General features: G+C 45.8%; 1 protein-coding gene across 2 annotated transcripts in view; it reads left to right on the top strand.

Moving 5' to 3' along the window:
• ASTN1 (astrotactin 1) overlaps window positions 1-19292 on the top strand; it is a 283553-nt gene that overhangs the window by 184788 nt on the left and 79473 nt on the right. For both annotated transcript variants that reach the window (XM_036916747.2, XM_036916748.2), the window contains exons 9-12: window positions 2837-2911; window positions 9599-9736; window positions 10246-10396; window positions 18496-18662. In XM_036916747.2, coding sequence (XP_036772642.2) covers window positions 2837-2911; window positions 9599-9736; window positions 10246-10396; window positions 18496-18662 — 531 coding nt within the window. The remainder of the gene's footprint in view (window positions 1-2836; window positions 2912-9598; window positions 9737-10245; window positions 10397-18495; window positions 18663-19292) is intronic.

Genomic DNA, 19292 nt, shown 5'->3' with positions numbered 1-19292 from the left:
GTTCCTCTTCTTAACAGCCTTGCTAGGTAGATACAATTATTATCGTCACCTCATTTTACAGATGAGGAAATGGGGACACAGAATGATTAAGGGTCTAGCTCAAGATCACACAGCGATTGGTGGCTAAGCGACTGGTGGGATTTGAAATAGGCCCCAGAGCCCACGGCCTAACCACTGTGCTCTGCTGCCTCTGCATGTGATCCTGGCGGGGTCTGCCCTGCACATCTATGCCCTTCAAGCATGAGTTTCCTTTCTTAATGTTCAGGCCCCCGGAGAACACAAAGTCTCTTTGAGCTGACCTCCCTAGCAGCATGCCAATGTGTGCTTAATCACTGGGCTCACTGATTCAGTGCCCATGGCTTGAGTATGTGTTTATTTATGTTACTCTATGTAGTTAATTTTTCATATTGTAATCAACACCCGTCCTAAAACTGGGCTCCTCAAAATACATTTTCAAACAACCTAGGAACCATGCCAAGAATGAACTCTAATTACACATTGTACCAGTTTTCAGTACTAGAGATGACTTGAAGGCAAAATGTGTGTTATTTAAAATTATTAAATTGATAGTAAATAAAATGTGGTTTTGCCCCAAAGAGAGAGAAATAAGTTGCGTGTCCCTCTTTTCTTTGTGTTGCCCTTTCTATGTGTCTAGGCTCATATGGGACACTTTTTCTTCTGATTCCTAGACTTTTTCTTGAATTAATACATATTTTCAGTTGCCTATCAGCCACCACTTACTGTTCAGCAGAAAAGAATCACATTCAAACCCCTCTCTGTGAACCTCCAATGAACAGAGCAAATGTGATGAACACGTGGGGAAAGCTGTTTGAGGCAGGGATTATTCATAACGCAGTGTTTTGGTAATTTTGGAGCCAATTCCAGGTCTCTGAGGGTATTTCTGAGGTGAATTTCTAGAATAAAGTGTTCATAAGTAGCATGAAAAATGAACGCATTCTTCCCAGCCACTCCCACATGTGGTTTCAATGGTTTCCTAGAAGCCTTGGGCTAGTGAATCGGTTAGCTGTTTGAGTGAAATTGGTGGTTCTCAACCCTATCAGACCCAACACCCTGTTTTATAACAAATATTTTTTAACTCCTTTTATAATCCTTTAATGAAATTCATAAATAATAAAAATCTATATGTACATTTCAAAAAATAAATGTAATGCTTTCACAATAATTTAAAAAGAAACAATAAGAAATTTATAATGATATAATAACTATTTTGATGTGTCAATACTTGGTAGTTTCACAACATGAGAAATAATATAGTTGACAGATGTTTGCACCTAATATAGATTCACCACAACGTAATATGTAAAATAACACTTAATACATAATCATGTAAGAGCAATATACACTGATCCAGATGTGCTGAATTGGTGAGTCCAAGACCATGAACAGAAGAGCAGACAAATTTCCCAAAATTATAAACAAACATGGGTAGAATTTTCCAAGTAATCATGTTTTTTCTTCCCTCAATTTACATAGTAGTTAGGCACCTGGAAAATCCATCACATGTTAAAACAGTACAAGCTGATTTGTGCTTATATGTGAATGGAGTTGACACTGAGGCTCGGGTAATTCTAAGCAAGTTGTCACCTATGTAAATGTATAGGAAGACATTCAGCGGTTTGCAGGACATGAGAGAAAGTTTTCTTGTGCAGCACTGTGCTGAGGACTGTACCGCTCCAGCCTTCCCAGGCCTGCTTTCTCAATGCTGGTCATGTCCTCAATCAGCGTGTCATGGAAGAGCAATTTCCCCACACGCACCCTGCTGGGTGGTACCACCTGCATGGAGAACCACTGGGTTAATTCCTAGTATTAGATTCAGCCCCAAATAGTAATTATGTCCATTTATTCTCCTGACCGTCTGCAGTGCTTGAAAGCCAAAGGCACGTCTCCAGTTTTGTCACGAGGCTGTATGTTCTGTGAGGCCAAGGACTCAGTTCATCTAGTGTGCATGACGTCGAGTGACCAGCGCAAGCCCAGCCTTTACTAAGTCTTGTCTGAATGAGTAAATAATTTTTGTGTTGGACATTTGAGTTAATAAAAAGAGAAATATTATTGGAAAGAAATAGTTTTGTTACACACCTAGATGCTCACTAGAGAGACTTGTAGTTAAGGATTATTGAAAAACAGCATTTCGGTTGCTTCTGTTTAAGTGAGTAACATTAAAATGTTGGAAAACATCTGGGGGCCCATCAAAGACCCAGAATCTTCATGTCATCATGTCATTTTGAGTAGGGAAAAGACACACATTGCAGACCCTGAAAGACCTGTGGCCTGGCCTAAGAGATTTGGTTCATCTTTGCAGTGGTCTGTGAGGCAGCTATTATTAACCTTATTTTTGCAAATAAGGAAATTAGGCTCAACAAGGCAAATAATCTGCCCAAAGTGAGATGGTTCAACAACAGAACAGAGTTTGAACCCAGAACTGTGCGGTTCCAGAGGCTTCACTTTTTCTAAGAAATTATGTTGACCTTCTTTTCTTAAGTGAAGCAAAGCTGTTTCTGTTAAGTCTACGGCTGAAAGACCAAGAATTAAGGATATGTGAGATCCTTCCTAATATCATTTTATTTTTTATGTAGTTCCTATAGTTATGTCTTTTAAATTCCACTTTCCTAGAGGTTCAGTGATTTTTACATTGATTCAGTTCTTGGTCAGGTTCCAGTATTCAGGGTCCTGTGTGAACTCACATTAGAGGGATTCTTGAGGGCAGGCTCCTCTTTGTCTTCGGATCTCTAGAACTTAACACAGTGCCTGGCACCAAATGGATGTTCAGGGAGTGTTGGTTGAGCTGACTTTAACTGAACGATGTTTCTCCTTTTAGGCCTTGGCCTTACACAATATTTCAGCGAGGCTTTGACCTGGTTTTGGGAGAACAGCCTTCTGATAAAATATTCAGGTAAGTGGCTGTCTAGGGACTTGCTTATGTATATCTACAAGGCCCATGTCCCACTTCCTCCCACTGAACTTTCTTTCCTAGTGGTAAAGTATAAAACGGGAAACACAGCTAGTCATTCTGCCCTCCTAATAACAAAAGTGCTTGTCCCCTAATCATGCCCAGTGACATCAGGGAGGACTCTGAAGGGGGACAGATTCTGTGCAGGTCCCGGCTTCCTTCCTTGCCTGCTCTGTGAACCCCCTCTTGGAGCCTCTAGTTTCCACATTTGTTAGATGGGGCTGCATGACATCCCCGGCTCTACTGTTGTGAAGAATATATGAGATAATACAGGGAAAGCCCCTGGCACAGAAACTGGCACAGAGCAGGCAATTAATGTCAATTTCTGCATCTCCTTTTTTGCATCTAATTTGCACCTTCTTCATAAAGCCTTAAGTTGTTCAAAATGAATCTCTCTGCCCCTGCCACCCCCTTTTCTCAGCTCTACTTCCTTATTATTGTCTTTTATCTACCACACTCCTGATCAAATTGGATGCTTCTAGTCCCTCCCAAATTTCTACCTGCATACCTGGGAATAGCACATATTAGAAAACCCAACAGCAGAGAGAGAATTTGGGTGCCGGCCACAAGCCATTGGATTTTCATAAAGTTCAATTCACAGCCTTAGCTGGAACTCATGTTTATTTCCAAACTAAGATCTTATCACCCTTTTATTTTGTCTGTCTATCCTTCACTTACTCTGTACTTGCTGAATACCTACAAAGTCAGAGACTGTGCGTGGCCTGGCAGGATGGACATGAGCATGTCTCCCTCCATGAGCAAGCACACAAGCCCACTGGTGGAGAAAGTAAACTGTCCTCACGTGTGTCTGATGGCAAAGAATGCCTTCAGCTACTGCATGCCTCCACTGGAGGAATGGTGGGCAGTGTGGGCAAATGGGGAACTTGCTTCTCTTTTGCTGTGTTCACATGGGGGCTGAGTCTCACCTGTTCACTGCTGCCTTTCCAAACCCCTTCCCTAGATCCTCCTTGTCAGCACGTCCTGGTGCAGCTGTTACTGTTGCTCTTGCATTGCCTCCTAGGGCTGGCTCCTCTGCCCTGGCTTCTCCTGTCCTGCTCTGCTGGCTCAGGATGGGCTGGGCTCGGCTCTTTCAGTGTTCTAAGGCACGCTCCTAGCTAGAGTATGGATTTACAGAACCACTTCCTCACGGGGCCTTCCCTTGGCCCTTTCTCCTCTGAGTGTCTCTCCTGAGGCAAGATGGGTCCCCTTAATGGCATTGGCCAAAGTCTGCTTTTGAAGCCTTGTGCTCTTAGAGTTGTCAGCTTTATTATATAAATAAGTCAGCTTTATTCCTGAGATGATGACTTGGGCATTTAAACTTTCCAATAATGAGTTATAATTTGGCTGACTTTTTTCTCCCTTTTTCCTACTGCTAGTCTGCCAGGACCCTCAAAGGCCGATAAGGATAAGGCAGATGGAGAGCCTGGTGGAGTCTGGCTGATTAACATGGATAAGTTTCCTCTCCCCTGAAAGTCAGAAATGAACACTGAAAAACAGGGATCTTAATGAAATTGCTGTTAGAGCAGAATCTGCATGAAAACTGTTTCTATCCCCACAAGCACCATTTGTTCTTTACAAGTTTGTTAGCTGCCAACTGGTTGTGATATCCAAGCACCACAGCGGGGATCGGTTGACCCATGCAGTCAACTATCATCTAAGAGCCAATGGGTAAATCAATAAGTGATTAATCGTTTCAGTCCCTAACATGACAATAACTAACCTCTTGGATGAAAACAATGGGTCGTGAGCTCCTCATTTCAGGTATTAACAACTTTAATCAAACACTCTGGGATCTGAGTAAACCAACTGCCAATGGCCATTCTGGAGAATTCAAAGACTTGGTTGTATGACCTTCAATTTCTTGAAGAAGTTTCTTGAAGCATGACTATTTACTTGCTACTCCGCTCACCTATGATTTTGTTCCTGATGAATTCCAAGCCATTGCACATTTCCCTGGACTGTGGACTAAAGTTTAAATTCTGACATTTGAATCTTCCCATAGCTGAATGCCAACGTACATCCCTGTTAATAAGCTGCTCTTCTATAGAATCTTCTCTTCTTACTCAAATCTATCTTCTAACCGAGGCACTGCCCCCAACAACTTGAGTACTTCCCATTTCATGCATTTTGCTCAAACTCTTTCCTCTAGCAAGACTGCATATTCTCCTCCTAGTATAAGCACTATCCATTTTCCTGGTCTAGACCAAGTCTCAGCTAAACCCAACATCTGTTGAGCACCTGCTATTGCAAGGCATTGTTTTAGATGCTGTAGATATGACCACACAAATCTGGCCAAAATAGTCCCTGACTTTAAGGAATTTATGGGTTCATCCAATGATTGTTCTCCAATCCTGGCCCTTCTACAAGAATCCCCAGTGTGCTTTAAAAATGACCAATGATCTTACCCGGCACAAACCAATTAATTCAAAAGTTCTGGGAAGTGGGACCAGATGATGAGTATTTTTTTTAAGCACTATGGTAATTCTAATCAGTGCCCAGGATTAAGAAATGCTGCTCCTTCTCCAGTCCACTCTACCCATCTATGATGATGTTTCTCCCTCCAAATTTCTAGAACATGTTGACCATAACATTTAGTTGCCAATCATTTTATTTCATATTTATGTTAAATTTGCCTCATTATTTCCCCAATGAAATGATTGTCTTTTTCGAGGGAAGGGAGAGTGCCCTGTATGGCTTTACTATTTAACATCAAACATGAAAGTCGGAACACAATAGGTCTTCAGTAAATACCTGCAGATGATCATTTCAAGTATTTCCTAAGGACTTGAAGTCAGATTAAGGAAAGACCTGACACCCAGAGTAACTTTGGTAATCTGCAATCCCAGAGAACCTGAAAGGGTCTAAGCTAGACTCAGAGGGTCCCAGGGAACCCTGGACCTCGGGACTGAGTCTTCTCACTAAACCCAGTCTAGTGCTAAAGATGTCCTTTCCACTCTGACTAGGATCCCTCCATTCCACTAGACCCTCTGGTGGCAGGAATTAGTACAGACCAAACTTCTCTTTCGGAGACCTTCCTTCCTAAGTGTGAACCTGTAGCCCTGGGAATAATATCTCATCCTGGAATGGCCTGTTTTGGGAGAGAGTGGAGATGCCAGGCCAAGAGCTGTTGATCAGTTTTCCTACATTCTGTTTCATTCCAAGCCACAGTGGGAGCACAGGGCTGGCTTATTCTGTCCAGTGCTCTCTGGCAAGTGTTTGCCTCTGAACAGAAGTTTCACTCTAGTTCAACAGTGCCACGAGCAGGGCTCAGCCGACAGCTGAGCCATCAACTGTGGTGGTCACCACCAGCTGTCACGAGAGAAGGCCCAACTTGGGCAAGTATCCCGGATGCTTACCCAACTCCTCATTGGTGACTTTTTGAAGTTGTTCCTGCCAAATCGGCATGAATGAGGGACAGATGAGATTTCAGGACACAGCTTTTCTCTGACAGTTTGTTCTATATTTGGTTTTTGGAGTTACTCAGTAGATTTTGCAGATAAAAGAAAACTTTAGAATTTCATAGGCATGAGCCAGCATGGGCTGGAAAGCTGCTGTGATTTATACTTGACAATCAGACCAACCCCCATTTTTCCTGTTAATGGAGAAATGACCTTGGGGAAGTTGCTAAATTTCATGAGATATTAGTTAAAAAATTGGTAAAATGAGGCCAAATGACCAACCTCAGATGACTGTTGTGAGGATAAATAAGGCAGCTCTACAGATCACCTGCCCCTGAAAATTTCCAGTAAAGGTCAGTCTCACACCACACCTGACTGTGCTTTCCCTATAGGCTTTCGCCTTGACCTACCAGATATGGAAGATTACACTGTTTTCTTGTTAACTTGGTACAGCATCATGTCTCAGAGGCTGCTGTACAAGTTTCTCACAATATCAAACACAGATCCATCTTGACCATTAAATCTATCGAAACCCAGATGTTAGCCCATATACTGCTCTAAAGGAAGGATAATCTTTACCATCACTTTTACATTTACATTTGAAAATTGAGGATATATATTTCCTGTAGCCTATGCAACCTAAAAAACATAAGTAAATCTCCATGTTGATCAGTCACTAAATATTTATGGAGTGACCTCTTTGGTCCAGAAATTGTGTTAGGAGGTGGGGATACAAAGATGACCAAGAACTGTCCTGTGCCATCCACAAGAGCACATTCATCAGTGCTGGCAGACACGTGCAAAGACGGACAAGCCTCGGTGTCTCAGGGCACAAGGAACAATGTGCGGGTTGCATTGGGCAGACTCCCTTGCTCAGCCTGAGGGTGGACCCTGAAGGTCCTGGAGGGCTTTCTGGAAGGGGTGGCACCTTAACTGAGTCTTAAAAGGAGTGGAAGTATAGCAAAAACTGAAAGGAAGGAATATTAAGAGCAAAGACAAAGAGGAGAGACTCTAAGGACAACTTTAGGAACCACAGTCACATTGCACTGTAGGAACACAGAGTGTGAAGCACAGTTTGGTGAAAGAAGAAGCTGAAGATGGGGGTGGAAATGACGTCTTTGGAGATGTGGATGTTGCTCTGTAGGCCTGGCCTGCTGTTAAATAGTTTCAGGTGGAGAAAGATGAGGTTTGCTTTTCCCTTCAAATTATTACCGCATGCAGAGGAGGAAAGGGAACCTGTGAGGTGCATGGCATGGCTCTCTCTCTTCCAAGAGAAAAATTAGCCATCAGAAATATGCTGGAACTGCCAGCTGTTTCCTAAATTCTGTTATTTAAATTATAAGCTAGAGGACACAGATTTGCTGCTCTGCATCGACACAAAACATGTCATTTTATGACCAAAATAGAAAACAAAAACTCACCTTTATGTCCAAATAAACTGCCTCCTTTCTGGTACCATTCAAACTTGTATATATTCTCTCTGAAACAATATACTGTATATATTAGTGGTGCCCCCACACTAGCCTGCATGTTATAATGTTGCTTTTTCAAAAATGTCCATTATGAAATCCGGAGTGAACAAAATACTTTTATGTCATTGCCTTCAACCCACATTCATCCTGAAGTTCCAGATTCCAGGCACCTTGGGGCAATCACTTGCTCTGAACCAGCTCCTGAATTTTGCCAGGTGACGTGTGTGTGTGTGTGTGTGTGTGTGTGTGTGTGTGTGTGTGTGTGTGTGTGTGTGTGTGTGTAAAGGGGCTGTGGTGCCTTTGATCTTGACAGCTGTGTTCCTCACCTGGAACAGACCCTTCCCTGCACAGACCTAGCCCCACCTGTTGCCTCACGTCCCTGTGGGTGGGAAGAGGTGAGTGTGCCCTTCAGAGCAAGAAGAGGCTCTGATATTTCACTACTGCTTAATGCAGAAGTCTGCCCAGCAGATCAGAGAAGTAAGGGATCAAGAGTAAAGACGGAAATGGGGGAGAAGTCTCCCAGATCCTGGCCACATCCCACTCACTCAGAGGTTTGCCTTTCCCCTGGGCACCCTATTTCTCATCTTTCAGCTGCTCCAGCACCAAGCGCTGTCATGCAGGGAGTGGGCGGAAATCACACGGGTTGGCTGCTTGTAACTCACGAGCCTCAGTCAGTGGGTATACTCTGTGGCCAGTGTTCTAGAGAGGACTGCATTTCTCATAAAAGACCTCACATCCTCAATCTGGTTTCCGAGTATCTCAGGCAGGCCAGGGAGTGGTGGGGGAATGTGTGGGTTTGGGGAGAGGAAGGAGCAGGTTTCCAAAATGACACTTTGACCAGCATGCTAATGGAGCCGCACTGGGTTCTGTTTAATTGTACCCATCCTTCCATTGTTCCTCCCTCCACATTAAGTTGGAAGAGGACGCCAGACTGCTACATACAGCCTTGTGATATCCCACCCACACTGGCTTTTATTCCGTAGACTATTTTTGACTGTGAACACAGAACAGTTGAATGCCTTTGAAATAAAATGAATGAATAAATAAACAAATAATCTCTCATGGTTTCCTTAAGCTCTCTCTTGAAATGCTGATTGATTCTTTTATTCCTTTTAGGCCTTGTTGCAAGAATTAAAAAAAAAAAACACCTTTCCCTGTCTCCTGAGGTTTAGTGCCATTAGCTAGGCATGTGGATAGTCATGCAGAGAATACATCCAGGCCCTTCTTGTTCATCCCTCTTCTGTCCTCCCTGGAGGCTCCTGGCATCAGTCATCTGTTCCCATTACTCAGAAGCCAGAAAGGAGGAGCTTTTCTCCTTCCCTTGGTAGGGTTCCTCCAGGCATAAAGACGAGCCATCGCTGCCACTGAGGGGGTGCAGCCCAAGGAATGGGGGTGGTGGGAGGCTGGCATGTCTCTTCCATTAAAGTGTTTCTAATTATATCTGACTTAAGATAGGGGAAGCCCCACTTCAGATCTGAAGGAAACTGGAACTTGATTTCTTCTGACTTGATAAAAACCACTTCTAACAGCTGGTGAGTGGGTGCTATAGCCAGTTCTCCAACTGTCTGGGCATGTGAGGGGGAGCTGGCTCTCTGCCTCCCTCAGACTCAGTCGTCTCATCCATAGAATGGAAGTTAAGTTCTCCCTTCTGAAGGGGATGAGAGGGGGTGAGATGGAAGCCGCTGGCAGTAGAGTACCAGGTCCTCCAGTGAGCTGGGTGTCCTCCAGCCACAACCCACCGGTGTTGGGTGTCCTTGCAGATTCACCTACACCCTTGGGGAGGGCATGTGGCTGCCCCTCAGCAAGAGCTTTGTGATTCCACCGGCTGAACTGGCCATCAACCCGTCAGCCAAGTGTAAAACGGACATGACAGTGATGGAAGATGCCGTGGAGGTCAGGTGAGTCTGGCCTCAGGGTGCTGAGGCTGCACTTAGCTTGGGGGGCTGAGTGAGAAACTACCCGAAGGTCCAAGGTGCTGGGAAAAGAATCATGACGAGCTAAAAGGGGAACCTGGCAGGCTGCCTTCATATTCCCCATACACAGTGCCAGGATCTACTCTATCTGGGTCAATATTGCACACCCCAAGGCTCATGCACAGGAAGAGGACATAAAATTAGAGTTTGTAAGCACTTCTCACATCCCCTAAGGACTGACAGGCAATAAAATGTTAATTTCCTTGCCCAAGCTTAGACTCCTTCTTTGACCAGGCGTTACAATCTTGGCTCAATTCCCAGATATGGAAAATACCCATAATTTGTTAGTTCAAGGCTCAGAATATGGTTGATCTTGAATTTTTGTAAGAGAGAGTGAGACATGATCTGGGTGGCCTGATTGGAGCGTGCGACATGATGTTCCTTGTTGCACCTGGAGTCCCCTGACCTCCCCGCCTTCCCGTTTCTTCCCCCAGAGAGGAGCTGATGACCTCGTCGTCCTTTGATAGCCTGGAGGTTCTCTTAGATTCCTTTGGACCAGTACGTGACTGCAGCAAGGATAATGGCGGCTGCAGTAAGAACTTCCGTTGCATCTCAGATCGCAAGCTGGACTCTACTGGCTGTGTGGTATGTGCACCCTGCTAAGCTGGTCATTTAGGGGAGGGGCACACAGGATAAGGCATAAGACACAGTGCAGCTACATAGATGGAAATCCACTGTGAATGCAAGAGAGGGCCTTGAATGACCCCTCCCTCCCCCGTGGTAGCCACTGTCCAGTCTAAATGATGAATTTTTTCTTCACAACGATGGGGAACAATCACCAATCAATCAGGAAATCTTTATGGATTACCTACTGTGTGTGCTCTAACTTTTCAAAGGAAGTGTCATGAATTATAGAACCTGCTTCTGTCCTTCCAATCTTAGAGTCTAGTTGCTAAGATGTACCCCCAAACCATGAGAACTAACTAACTGCTTAATGGTATGATATTGACTATAGTAGAAAATAGACTGTATTTACTGTAATAGGAAATTCTAGAAAGAACTCTCCTCTGTCTAGTCACATTACATTGACTGTATTAGGGTATTTTAGGAGAAACTTACCGAAAGCCAGAATGATGAAAGAAGTTACTCCAAGAATAGTACAGAAAAAATAAAAATAAGTCCCCTTTGAGACCATGGCAATGAACTCCTATTTTGCCAAAGGGGGTTTTCTACTTTGTTATCAACTAAATGGACTTTGGCTACATGTAAGGTATGTAATGTTATGAACTAGAAAGACTGTTTGGGCTAGAGTGGACCCTAGTTATCTGATAACTCCCACGCCATGGGTATGAAGATTGACTGAACCTGCAGGTGACGGAGGCTGGAGCAGACGAAGCCATCATCATCTGCTGGTGCCTTTATATTGGCCATGTTTGTACTTACCAGCACTGTTATCTGTTTCCTGCCCATCCTCCTTTTGAGGGCAGAATGCTGCAATCCTCTCAGAAGGGAGGGGGCATGAGGCAGAGGAAGAAGGCGGAAAAACCATTCATAAAGTGGGCATGAGGGAGCGCGAGGGGCGATCATTGAGGCAGGTAGTTCTGTAGTGTTTCTGTGGCAGCACCAGGAGCTTCCCACTGGGGGGGGGGATAAAGTGACTCATCTTGCCTCCCAATTTGTCATCTGTCCTCTTGTAAGAGGACCCAGAGCAGGCCGGCTTTGAGGACGCTGGGCTGACTCCATCTCTCACACGCCCCTCTTCCCCGTCTCTGCGCACCTGCTCTGTTCAGGGAGCTGTTCTCCATCAAAGATGGATGTGCACCTGGGATCAGCCCTGAGGCCTCCCCAGACTTTCACAGATTAGGTAGCAGTTGACAGCAGCCTGATTCATCTGAGAAAGAAGAAAAAATGAAGAAAAGAAAGGGGAAAGAGAGAGAGAGCTGAGGAGCAGGTAGGCGAATAAGCTGGCAGGTCCATCAAAAGGGAGGGAAAGCAGAACAGATGCGGCTCTCAGGAAGGTACACAGATGCGTGCCCTCTAGGTCAACTTCCAAGGCAGCAAGGAGGGAAGCTGGTGCCCCACGCTGCTCCCCTCCCTCTGGTTGGTCCATTTTCAGATGTCTTACACTGAGTTTCCCAACTGGGTCCCTCAGGGGACAATTTCACTCTCTAATGAAACTCCCAACTGAGACACAGTTTTTAAAAACTATCCAACCTGCATTTCTTCATCCAGATTTCAACCTATTATTCCTTTTTACTCTCTTGGGTCATTCTAAGTACTGAAACCCCATGTATGCACATGCATGATCACCTCTCTCCATCCCCCAAGCCAGCCCCCAAATGAATCTGAGCCTGCTCTCACTGCATGCACATGAACACTGATGTACTCCCCATTTCTTCCCACTTCTCTGCCTCTTTCCTGAGCCTCTAAGAGTTTGCCTGTCAAATGCTGTCTGTTGGTGATCCTAGCCCCTTTTATTTGGCATATAGCCATGCTGATGTATTTTTATACTTTTAGCACTGTAATCTGTGAGACGTAGCTATCAGGAATAGTTCCAATGAATATGCATTTGCAATACGGCTGCTGCATTTTAGAATTAAAGCTACTGCAAAAAGTCACCCAATTATACCAGTGCTTGGTATTAGCATAATACTTTGAAGTCACTGGTCCACGTGGCTCTTGGAGGGTGAGGAGGCCAGGCTGTTCAATTCAACTGGCTCTTTCTCATTGGCTATGAAGCATGTGATCCCTGACGCTGGGCGGCTGACAGGTTGAGAGCTGATCTACCTCATCAGAACTCTTGTGACCCTACTGAGAAATTCATCAGGGGTATTCCTCTGAGCTGTCCTGACTCCACTGGGCATCAGGACGGTGCCAAGGCCCTGCAGTGTTAGCAGAGAGGTTGGTGTAATCTGGAGGTAGACCCTGGTCAGGGACATCAGCGTCACCATCTGCAGTTTGGGGAGGACTGAGATGCCTTTCTTCTCTCCACGTGAACCTGACATTCAGTTCTCTGGGTGCCGAACCAAAAGGCTTCTCAGGAAAGGCATTTTGTATGAAAGAAGAAAGAGAGGAGGAATTCACAACATTCTGGCCCTTCAGGAACCTGGGAACAGGGCAGAGATATGGGAAGACACAGAGCATACTTGTGTATTTCCCTGACTGAGGGTAAACCAGGCAGGTGCAGTGGGTCCACATGGGCTGCTCAACCTTCATTCTTTCGAGGAAGGCAGGGCACATTTCTCAGTTATGCGTGGACTCCCTCAGGGTCAGCTGCTACCAGTCAACTGCCCTATTGTCTATGCACTGTTGGAGAACAGGAACAAGTACCTGTGAAAGGCACAGACCGCTACAAGCCATAATCGCTAGTGCCACACCAGACCACTCTCCAAAAGCCTGGATGGCTGAGCCTCCCAGAGCAGAGCTCAGCTCACCCACCACTGATAACTGGGTCCTAATTCTACCCATTGTCCTTACCGTGCCAGGGTAGGAGCTGTGGTCCCTACCTGGAAGGCGCAAGAGCAGCCGTTCTTGGTTTGTGGAGTCCCATAGGGTCCTGCAGAGTTAACTGTATTAGAGTCCTCTTGCTGCTGTAACAAATTAGCACAGGTCCAGTGCCTTAAAACAGCACTCATTTATTATCTTAGAGCTCTGTAGGTAAGGATCCAGTCGGGTCTCACTGGGCTCAAACCAAGACGTCACAGGGCTGCATCCCTTCCTGGAGGCTCTCAGGGATAATCCATTGCCTCACCTTTTCCAGCTTCTTGAGACCACCCACGTATTTGGGCTTGTGGTCCCTCCTTCCATCTTTAAAGCCAGCTACCTGGCATTTTTCCGACCATTCTCTGGTAACACATCCTCTCTCTTTCTTCTTCTGCTTTCTTTCTACTTTTAAGGACTCTTGTGACTACACGAGGCTTGCCTGAATAATCCAGGGTGCTCTCCCTATGTCAAGAGCCTTCACGTGATCTGAAAAGCCCCTTTCGTCATGTAAGGTGATAAATTACAGGTCCTGGGGTTTATACTGCAGACATCCTTAGGGGGCTGCCAGTGGGAGAATGCAGTGGGGATTGGAGCCATCTTTGGGGGCAGGACTCTAGTCTCTACACCCAGCGTTAACCCAGGCATCTTCATTCTCATCAAGCCTCTCTATTGAGGTTTAATATAAAACTTTGTGTAGAAGTTTTGAAATGATTTCTGATGCTATAAAACAGTGGAAGTTGTTCCTTCCTCATCCTCACACTCATCCTGAAGTTGGCCTTTACTTTGTGAGATGTCTGCATGGGCTTAGGTGAGCTGACTGTAGCCTGGGAAGGTGAGAGGTGGACTGTCCTGCTTCTCAGGTGCTGAACACAAGACCTTCCCTGCCAGATCATTATGCTCCAATGAGCTCTGAATTGCCCGAGGACCCTGCTGCCCTTCTGTCCACCTGCTGTCCACAATGGCTTCCCATGAAATGTGTCATGTCACCTCTACTGGAGCACAGATGTGCAGAGACCATTACAGATGACCATTCCTCTTTCTCTCTGTAGGACAGTAAGCAGAATGGTTTGCCTCAGAGGCTTTCAGAGAAATGGGGGTAGGAAGTCGACACATAAATTTAATCCCATCAAACTTTCCCCTTGGGAGGAGTCCTGCATGGCTTGACCTTGCATGTCAGAGCACATCAAAAAAGTCAGGGAAATCATTACTTGTAAAAGGAATAAGACTGCCACATAGTAACAGGGAACCTATTTCAAGTAGGAATTAGAGTCGCCTTTCTTATGAGTCATCCAGGTAAAGAGAGGCAGGCTCAGCCGCACGAAGTCATTCCACTTCTCCCAGGGGCCCTGAATATGCTCATGTGTCCATCACTCATATTTATCTGCCAGGAGAGCATCTACCTCATAATCTGAAACTGTGGTGTGTGTGTCTCGGGCTCAGTGAGATTTGACTAGACTCCAATGTAATTAATCAACCTAAAGTCATTGGTAGAAAAAGAGGTGAAAGACAGTGAAGAAAAGGAGTTGAATGGGGAAAATCATTTTAATCTCATTAGCAAATTATGCCTTAGACCAGTAATAAGTCAAGGAGCCCTGAGCATTGCAGGAAAGATGATTAACCTTGTGGATTTTAGGGGTCACTGAAGTATGAGTTCATTTATTAAGCCTTCTTGATAGGGAAGAGTTGTCATAAAAATGGAATTTTCTTCTGAAGCCTATAGTTTATAAAGGCCCTCGAACTGCTAAATGGAACATGCAAAGAGGGGTTAATGTGTAACCTTGGGGCTCAATCGGGAACACACAGTTCTCTTTGAAGGAATAAGCGGAGGGATTGTCCACAAGCCAGGAAAAGAGAAGCCACACTTGCAACAAAAAAATACAAGCTCCTTCTGGAGGCAGAATTTCTCTCCTGACACCTGGAGCCTGGCTGCAAATACGTTTAGGAAGAGGGCATGGTTTGCAGCCTGTGGTTTCTTTGTATTTAGACATAGATTTCGAGGAGCCCAGAATGTGACTACCACGGCATAAAGGACATGTAGGTAAAAATAAAAACAAAGTTTTACCCTGGGAATCTTGATTGATTAGACCCCCGGGGGAATGGGTATTCTGGTTCAACAAGGGTTAAAAAGAAAACTCTATTTTTGGTTTCAGCCTTTTTTTTTTTTTTTCCTGGAAATCTTTCAAAAATGTTTTACTCTGAACTGCAGCCCAGGTAAGTTACAGTGCAGTCAAGATAATTGTATCTTTTTCAGTGATTGAGGATCTAGCCTTACCTTCAAGGGCATCACTCCAGACAGTTGGCAGTGTTTGGCCCTATAAATATACTCACCCATAATATGGTGTCTATATGGGTGTGTGTGAAAGAGGAGAGAGAGAGAGAGACTATTAGGGTGAATCTATAAATCCATAATTGATCCCAGAATGCACTGTGGGAGTTGCTTCAAACAGTCAAACAAACAACAAACCTACATGATTGCTTCACCTGTTGACACATTGACTTTGTGTCTTTAGGAAGCCACAGGAAATCAGGTTTTCTCACACTTGAGAAGCAGCGTGGTAGAGTAGAAGGGACACGCACAAGCACTGGGGTCAGATAGATCTAGGTTCAAAGTCTGATTCTGCCATTTTCCATCTCTGACCTTAAACAAGTTACTATTTCATCTTTCTGAATCTAAGTTTGTTCTTCAGTAAAATGAGTGTGGGGGTGGGGAAAGTCTGTGTTGTTGGGATTAAGCATAGCTTATGTAGATAGTATCTGCCCATAGAATCACTTAATTCCTGGTAGCTGTTATTATTTTTAGCTTTGCTTTGTTATTATTTTTGCTTTTGTTATTATTTTTATTTGTCCAACTTGGACAGGGCAGCTAACTCTGTCTTCTCTCCAGACCTCTTAAGAGAGTATAAATATCAGTGGTCCAATTTGGCACAACAGTGACCATCTAGAAAGATATCAGGGCCAGGTGAGACGTGGATATGCCAGGTTTGGGAGTTCTGGAACAAAGCCTACTCGAGTTACATTTGGTGATGTCTTTGTCAAAAATCACGCTTCATGGGGCATTCTGTAAAAAAGCAGGTGTTTGGGATGCTGGGGAGTCCTGGCTGGTGACTGAGAAAGCTGGCTGGTACAAGGATTGAAACACCTGAGGTGGGAGTAATAGGAGGACTGGCTTTGTGTCTACTTTAATGGGTTTTCTCAAGCTTTATAGAAGAAAAAAATATTTTTTATATAAAGGAACTCATGGCAACCAGGGCAGATCACTTAATTCCAATCAAACTTCCATTTTTCAGTACCCACGTCCATGCCTGGACAGCCTCATGGTGGTGAAGCCAGCTCCCTTCTGGCAGCACATCTGGCCTAACAGCTGGGTGACCATGCAAGTGGATGGGTGGGGGGGCTAAGAAAACATGGAGTGCAATCCTCAGTTGCCTCATTTGCTTGTTTACCATCATCTGCAGCATCTGCATCTGCACAGCACGGGGTGGTCCTTAGAAACTTCTTTAAATGCTGTCACCTTCCTGCACTCCAGCTGGCTTCGTGGGGAATAGGGGGATGGACCAGGCTGGGAGCCTGGCAGGCCCGCAGGGGGGCCATTTGTTTGGGAAATTGCAGAATTAGTGTCAGCACACAGTGTACATCCTGCTGTGATCTTGAACGGGGAAGTGGGGAGGGAGGAGAGGTGGGTTTTCAGAGGCACACCTGTGGCGGCTCCAGCTACCAGGCCAAGAGGCAGAGGCAGCGCGGGGAGGCAGATCCCACTGAGTTTTGAAAGTGCTTTTGGTTTGGTTTTCGGTCTTGGAGGAGTGTGTTAGCTAGATGACAGTGTGTGTAGCACAGAGTATTTAAAAGCAAGTCAGATCTAAACAGACTCCCCAACTCTGTCCCTTACAGGGTGCTTGGCCATGAGCAAGTTTTTTGCCCCCTTCCAACCTGCTGGAGAGAATCAGCTGTAATGAAAATGTTCAGGATGTGTTGCACAGGCAGAAGCAGCAGGATAGAAACAAATATCCATTGACTTATAGATGGGGTCCAGGGCAGCAAGACGTGCGTGCAGTATGTGGCAGTTAATGGTCTCCCCACCTCTTAAATGAGGATCATAGAGGGTGCCGTGAGACGGACCACCTAAGGCATGTTGCGTAGCATTCTGCTCCGAGTTAAGTGTTTAGTGAATGGTGACAGCTGTGTGAGACTGATGGCGGTGTACGCTAAGGATGGAGAAGGCTGGGTCATGGACTCCATAGCCAGCCTGCCAAGGTTTCAGGTGTGGCCCTGCCATGATCTGTGATTTTAGTCAACCTAAGCTCCCAGTGACATGGGTTCTTCATATGTAGAATGTAGAATGGGGATGATCACACGACTTCCCTCAACGGGAGTTGTCAGGGTGAGAGGAGTGAGTGAGATGAGTGAGTTGGACCTTGCCTGGTATGTGATGCGTGCTGTGTGAACACACCTGCTGCCCACCAAAGCCCTTTCATCTTCCCCAGTTTCTGGCTGAAATCTCTTCCTGGATTATCTCCTTTGCTCTCATTCCTGGGGAATTTGAGGACATGGTAGTGCAAAAAGCTAATTGTTTCACATTAAGAGCGTCCAGGGCCCTGGGATAAAGTCAAACCCAGTGGGCACCCTGGGTGCTCATGTAGCTGGCACTCTTCTCTATGCACCTTCTGCAGGATGTACTTGAGAAGGTCATGTGCATGGCCACTCCTACCAGCAGAGCAGTCAAACCTCCTTCCAAAGTCAAAAAGTCACAGAAAAGTCCACTTCGTCCTCCCAGTTAGAAGACCAGGTCCACCTGTTCCCTTCAACACTGTTGTCTGGTATCAGCATTGACAAAATGCTTTGGACATTAAAAAAAAATCCTATTAATACTAAATCCCAGCAGCAGCACTCCCTTCCCTCGCCCAAAGGAATCTGCTAATGTGTTTTAATTCTGGCCCATCACTGCCACTCTTCTGCCATCCTGAGGCCCAGTTGGGAGGCCAGCACACCTCGCTCTGTCTTGCTACAACGCTCCCTTCCTGCCTGTTCGGAGGAATCGACTTTAATGAAGATGTGTGTGGTCTGTGTCCAGAGAGAAGAAGCAAGATGTCAAAAAAGGCTACTTGCTTTCAAAGCGTGGCGGGAAATTGATGCATTACTTGCCGGTGTTAATGGTTTCGAGGTTGAGTGCTAAACGTAGGTGTCAGTGGCTACTTACTCCCTGGTTCGCAGAGAACCCAGGGCCCTAGTTCACCCACCTGTGTGCATGTTTTCTGATGTACCAGTGCCCATCCGGACTGAGCCCCATGAAGGACAGCTCTGGCTGCTATGACCGCCACATCGGGGTGGACTGCTCCGACGGCTTCAACGGCGGCTGTGAGCAGCTGTGTCTCCAGCAGATGGCGCCCTTCCCGGACGACCCCGCCTTGTACAACATCCTCATGTTCTGCGGGTGAGTTGAGCTGCCGGTGAGACCCCCCAGCTTGCCTGGACGCTGGACTTGCGGTGCGTAACCCAGGGGAGTAAATCTGAATGGACTGGTCCCCTCGGGCAGCCCTTAGGCTCTGCCGGTCTGGGCCGGGAGCACTTTGCCAAAGTTAGGAGGACCCTTAGGGAGAGTCTAGTCCCACGCCGGGAGGGGAGGAAACCGGCCACGGTTTCCAGCGGAACTTCCCGAACTGTGTTCTGTGGAACGATGTTCATTAGGTGTTTCGAGACAAAAAAGATTCCTTGGTCCGAAACACCTGGGAAAGATTGTGTGAAACTTAACAGTTATCAAAGAAGGAGAGGGGGAAATCTTCGGAGGAGTAGAAGCCCAATTAAATATTGCTTCCAAAGTCCCGGCCTTTCGTGCAGCCACCCTCCCTCAGACACAGTCATTCCTCCGTGGACCTAGAGAGCCCCGGACTGTGGATCAGCCCTTCCACTCAAGTCGTTTCGTGCGTTCCGGGGTAACTGTGCGGGAACAGGGCAGACGATGTTACCCCATTTTGCAGATGAGAAAACTAGTGCTCAGTGCAGTGACCCCCCTCAAGATGGGTGGGGGGGTTGGGAAGTGGGAAGAGTAGGATTAGAAATCAGG

Source organism: Manis pentadactyla, chromosome 9, assembly GCF_030020395.1.
Source record: "Manis pentadactyla isolate mManPen7 chromosome 9, mManPen7.hap1, whole genome shotgun sequence".
Lineage (NCBI taxonomy): Eukaryota > Metazoa > Chordata > Mammalia > Pholidota > Manidae > Manis > Manis pentadactyla.
This window is presented reverse-complemented; position numbering and strand designations above follow the sequence as displayed.